Genomic DNA, 5,628 nt, shown 5'->3' on the forward strand with positions numbered 1-5,628 from the left:
ATGTAATTTTCCAAACCAGTGATGAGTGTGTCTGAGGGATTTTTTATGGCAAAGTAATACAGTTTAATATATTGCAGAACAGCAAAATATATTAAATATGTATATGAAACACATCCCCAAAAAAATGGGATGACGGATTGTCCTTGGCTGCGCACTGCTGTGCCGGGGCGGCCTCGGCATTCCCGTCCGTCACGGGGAAGCTGCTCAGCCCGGACACCCAGCGCTGGCCCCGGTCCCGACGCAGGCACAGGCGGACCCGCTCCGGGTTTCATCCCACGTGGCTCTGGCCGGGAAGCGCCTCTGGGGCCGGGAAGTAATGCCACGGCTGGGAATGCTGCTGGGGCTGGGAATGCTGCTGGGGCCGGGAAGCACCTCTGGGGCCGGGAAGTAATGCCACGGCTGGGAATGCTGCTGGGGCCGGGAAGCACCTCTGGGGCCGGGAAGCACCTCTGGGGCCGGGAATGCTGCCGGGGCCGGGCTGCTCCCATCAGCAGCTCCTCTGGAGCCGTCGCCTTCCCCTGGCAGCTGCAAACAGCCCTGGGGCAACGAGCAGCTCTAAGCGAGGCCCCTTGGAGTCTCCGGTGCCCCTAAGCCACTGTCGCCTCCTCCCCGCTGTGAGCGGTGCTGGGCATCCGCGAGTCTCGCACGCGCCGCTGCGGGAAAAGCCCGGAGGAGAGATGAACGGGGCCTAACTGGCGCGATGGGGTCCAGCCCGCGTGCAGAAGCGGCCCCGCCGCCTCCCTCCCCGCGTCCCCGCATCCCGCACAGCCAGCTCGCAGGGAAACCCTTCCAACACCCCCGTGCTGGTGACAGGGGGGCTGGACTCCCTCCGAGCCCCGTTTCCACCCCGGGCCGGGGGAAAGGCTGCTGCTCCACCGGGTGCAGCCTGATGGGAAGCCTGGGATCCTCCCCACCCTCCTCGTCCCGCGAGCCGCCCGGCTCCTCCTCCCAGCCCAGGTGGGCACAAGCCTATATCAGCCCCCGAGCATGCTCCTCAGCAGGGCTTAGGGGTTCTGCTTGTGCTGAAGATGCAGCGGATGGAGAGCAGTGCTCGCCCCTTCAAGCAGAGGAAGAGCCTTGGTGCGTCCCTGGGCGAGCGAGCCTTGCTGGGGAGCAGAGGTGTGGGGCCAGGCTGTGTTCACCCCTCGTCTTTCTCTTTTGCAGCCACTAGGATGCATGAAGTGACGGAGATCCGGATAAAATACCCCAACAAGATCCCGGTAAGGGCTCTGTCCTGCTCTGTTTGCAGCCATGACTCTGAGCAGCTGTGTGAGAATGGGGGGAATCTCCCCTTTTGCAAACTCAAAAACCCTCCTTGAAATTGCCCTGCTGCCAGTGCCCATGGCCCGCAGAAGTGCGGTGGGCACCGGCCAAGTCCCCTGACTTTGGCTGCCGTCCTGTTTCTGGCAGGGGAAGCCTGTGTCCCCTTGAGTGTGGCTGAGGGACAGCAGCTGAAGGATGTGCTGTTCCCCCTCTGTCCCCCTAAAAAGCTCTAGTAGTTAAAAGATGAGCCACAAGTGTCCCTGCTGAAGAGCCTGCACCTTGACTCTGAAGGTGAAAGAGCATCTTCCCTCCCCTGGAGGCTCCTGCTGTGGTTAGCTGGCCCTGGGGTCCCCTATCCCCCCGATCCCTCCAGCCTCTTCACCCTGGTGCAGGTGGTGGTGGAGCGCTACCAGAAGGAGAAGAACTTGCCCCCCTTGAGCAGGAGCAAGTTTCTGGTGTCCCAGGACCTGCCGCTGTCCCAGTTCGCCGTCACCCTGCGGTAAGGCGTCAGCAGCGTGGCGGTGCCTGCCTCGCTCGGGGAGGGGGCTCTTTCCCTGCACTCCCCACAGAAGGGCTCGTTCCTCTGCAGCACTGGCCTGGTGCAAGCACCCAGCCCCGGCACAGCTGAGCCCTCAGAATGGCTTGATGCGGAAGCTGTTTCAGCTGCTTTAGGCATTTGCCCTCCCAGTGGGCAAGTGTTCAGACTAACGCAGCCCATCTGAGGGGTGCCAGGCTGCAAGCAAAGAGCAGCCACGTGCTGGCGTGCGGGAAACCTCGTGGCAGAAATCCCTTGCCCTCGCTGGGATGGAAGGTGACAGCTCTGCTCCCAGGGCTCTCGCCAGCCTGGCTCCTCTGCTGTGCTGCCTTCTGAATGTGCATGAGCGCAGCTGAACAGCTCATTAGAGACAGGCTATTAGCAGCAATGCAAAGGAGCAGCACTTGGTAGCGGCGGTGGTTAGTGATCTCTGGGAGTGGGGATGACCCTTTTCCAGGGAATGCCCAGCCTGCCGAATCGAGGGGGCAGCCGCTGGAGCCCGGTCCTGCTGACAGGAGCACGGTGCCGAGCACGGTGCCAGCTGCTCCGGCTTTGCAAAGTCCCCGTGCAGTCCCCAAGATGCCCTCCTAGAAGGCCCCGCCACTGCGGTGCTGCTGCGACCAGCTTCTCCCTGCAAAATATTCACCCGCGCTGCCTTCGCCCTCCTCCTGCCAGGACGCGTCTGTGCCTGGCCCCCTCCCAGACCTTCTACCTGCTGGTGAACAACAGAGGGCTGCCCAACATGACGGCCACCATGCAGGAGCTGTACCGCGACCACAAGGACGAGGACGGCTTCCTCTACTTGACCTACGCCTCCCAGGAGGTGTTCGGCAGCTCTTGCTCCGGTGGCTGCTCGGCTGCGAGCTGCCCGCTGACGCCTCGTCCCAGCGGCTGCTCGTCCTGCTCACCTCATCCCGAGGTGAGGGATGTGTCCCCCCGGCCGCGGGCTGGTGCCCCAGACCTGCGGGGAGACACGTGTACCTGCCCAGCCCAGAAGTCTGGCTGGATCAGACCTCACCTCCTCTCTGACAGCAGCTCGCGAGGCTCAGAACTGTAATGGTCTAAAAATGCCACTCAACGCCTTGCTCATCTGGCGGCTTTAGGCACAAATTATTCTCACAACACAGCAGAACGCGGTGCTGGTTCACTCTGATCCACCGGAAGCTCCTTCTTCTAAGAGGTTCTTCTAAAGGGCTTTGTAGCCTCTCATCTCTCCCTTGCTTTGCTGCACTGAGAACTTAGGCTTCTTCTGTGTGATGCTGCTCCTCTAATAGGATTGTGGATGAGGAGTTTCACGGTCTGCTTAGGTTTCTGTTAAGCTGCCTGTCTGTTCTAGTTGCTCCTCAAATTTCCATGCTCTTGAGACTCGGAATAAAGAAAATAAGATCAGGCTACTTCCTCTGGTCACCTAACGGGACATGAAGTCACCCTCCATCCACGGTGCTTTATCCTAGGTTTCGCCAGGCCTTCAGCAGCTGAGGGGGGAAGCTAGGAGGGAAAAAATGGCACCGAAAGGGGAGAGGAGCTTGCTCCTGCCATCAGGCGGGAGGCAAAAGCAGCCTGGAAAGCAGTGCTTTACCAGAGACCTGCCTGCAGAAGAGCAGCTCCCTGTCCCCCGGGCTCAGCCGAGCTCAGTGCAGGGGGGGGTGAAACCCCCCCCCTTTGCCTGGCGCACTGAGGACAGGGTACATAGCTAAAAACTGCGGCAGGGATCAGCTGCACTCAAATCTTGGCATTGTGCTGTGAGTCAGATGCAAATGCTTCCTGCCACTGAGGCTGCAAAATACCTCCTAAATATTTAAGGCTTCCCCTGTGATAAAGTGCATTGTCACACCGGCTGAATATTTCATGCACGTTTTATGTTAAAATGTTAATAAATACACTCTAAAATTAGCTACCAGTGTCAGCTGTGACAGCAGGAGCCAGGCCCTGGCGTGCTGGGGGCAAGCGGGAGCAGCCGGGCTGGGGGCCGCGGACCTCCCTGCTGTGGGGGAGCTGCACTGTGCCGTGGGGGCCTGAGCCCCTGCCACGGACCGAGCTGGGGCGACGAACCTCACCGCCAAAGCGAGCAGGGCTGCTCCGTTTCTAGGGGATCTGCAGATTTGATTTCCCTGAGGAAGGGAGACAAATCAGGGCAGATGCGGCGTTTGAAAACCCTTGAAAGCAGGGCTGTGCTGGGGCCCCCACCGGCACGGTGCCGTGGGTCTGGCCGATGGGGCCGTCCCCCCGCAGCGGGGCTGCGCGCCCCAGCCCCTTTGCTCTGGCTCTGCTGCCCCCAGCATTTCCCATCCATCATCCCAACACCGGTGTTTGCCGCTGCTGCCGGCGCTTCCCAGGCAGATGTTCAGAGGCAGCGCTTGCTCCCCGTGCAGACACCTCCTTGCTCTGGGTTTTTGCAAACGTATATTTAACCTGTCAGCCTGCAGCTGATCCACTTATATATGAAACCACTTCCCTCCCCGCTGGATAGGGAAGGGGCTGGCGCAGTTCGCAGTGTTTGCACACACGCAGCCACCGCGCTCGCGCTGTCTCCAGGCATCCTGCTGCCAGACGGCGCGTGCGCGGCGTACGTGAGCCCTGGCAGCCCCCGGGCTGGCTCGGGGCGCCCGGGTGGTGCGGCCCCCTCCCACCTGGCCCCCGCACCGTGCACGTGCACACACGCGTTGTTTTTCCTAGAGCATCCCTGAATACCTGAGGGTGGTCTGCAAGCCCTCGGGGCGCAAGCAGAAAAGAAAAGCAAGTCGCAGCGTGGGGGAGACCTGCCGGGCGCCATCCCCTTCTCAGGGCTGCATTGGCGAGAGGAGAACACCTCCTTCGTGGCCCCTCTGCAGCGTGGGGAGAGCTGCTGCTCCGAGCGCGCCGGTGCTTGACCGGCAGCGGCAGCGAGGAGGGCCGCGGCTGGCATCGCTTGCAGGGATCCCCCTGCGGTGCTAAACGCCCTCTCCTTTCCCCGATCAGTGCCTCCCCTCCACACCAGGACGTGCATTAACCGGGGAAGGATGGGGCGCTTTCACTGCCAGAAAAGTCTCAATTACAGACTGAATTAATGCTGTGCACTTCCCAAAGGCTCCCAAAGCTGCTAGAAGTGGCACCACATCCGTGCGGAGCGGGTTCGTGCCTTCATTAACTTGCAGCGAGAAATAATCTGCAAAGCAATAGCCAGATGGGGTTTTGGTGCAGGGGAGGGAAGAGGGATGCCGAAGGGAGGGGTGGCCCGGGAAAGCCCTTTCTCCCGCAGGTGCTTCAAGGGTCTTCTCAACCCACCACGCCCCCCCGCTCTGCTTTCCTGCCCTTTTCCCACTCCCCTGCGCTTCCCCTTGTCACGGGGAGGAGGGGAATGCCACAAAGCTGTTTCCCAGCAGATGTTGGGGGGGGGGGGACTACTGCCACTCGCCCCTGCTTTGGCGGCAGGAGCAGTCGTGTTGCAGAGGAGCCGCGTTGCAGAGGAGTGCCATGGGGCGGCATGCCAGACCCTGCGCTGTTCCCTCCCCAGGGCGCTGGGCATCTCCGCCAGCACCCGCGGCGCAGCTCACCTCCTCCTGCCTTGCGAGCTGTTTTTTTGCTCCTGTTGGCAGGGGTTTGAGGAGCACCCTGCGAAGCAAGGGTTCCTTGGGGTTCCCCCCCCCAGCTGCCTTCGTCCTGGCTGGATGGGCCCCGCCTGGTCCGGGAGGCGATGGCTGCGTGGCGGCAGGTCTGACAGCACCAGTGGCCGCTCCTGGCCCAGCAGAATTTGATCTGGAAGCCGGGGTGGCACCCGGAGGCATCCGCAGCCCTGGCAGGAGGCGAGGCGACAAATTCAAGTGCCGCTACGCAGGCTGCGCAGCAGGATC

The 5,628-nt window shown here is 61.7% G+C and overlaps 1 protein-coding gene across 1 annotated transcript; it reads left to right on the forward strand.

The window, feature by feature from the left end:
• The first annotated feature begins 842 nt into the window (after positions 1-842).
• Positions 843-2,988, forward strand: LOC112992098 (microtubule-associated proteins 1A/1B light chain 3C-like). Its single transcript, XM_026114980.2, has 5 exons — positions 843-1,080; positions 1,165-1,220; positions 1,656-1,762; positions 2,474-2,717; positions 2,902-2,988. Exons 1-5 carry the CDS (start codon positions 1,029-1,031, stop codon positions 2,986-2,988), a joined length of 546 nt encoding a protein of 181 aa, XP_025970765.1. The 5' UTR covers positions 843-1,028.
• The last annotated feature ends 2,640 nt before the right edge of the window (positions 2,989-5,628 follow it).

This window comes from Dromaius novaehollandiae, chromosome 33 (genome assembly GCF_036370855.1).
Source record: "Dromaius novaehollandiae isolate bDroNov1 chromosome 33, bDroNov1.hap1, whole genome shotgun sequence".
Taxonomy (NCBI): Eukaryota; Metazoa; Chordata; class Aves; order Casuariiformes; family Dromaiidae; genus Dromaius; species Dromaius novaehollandiae.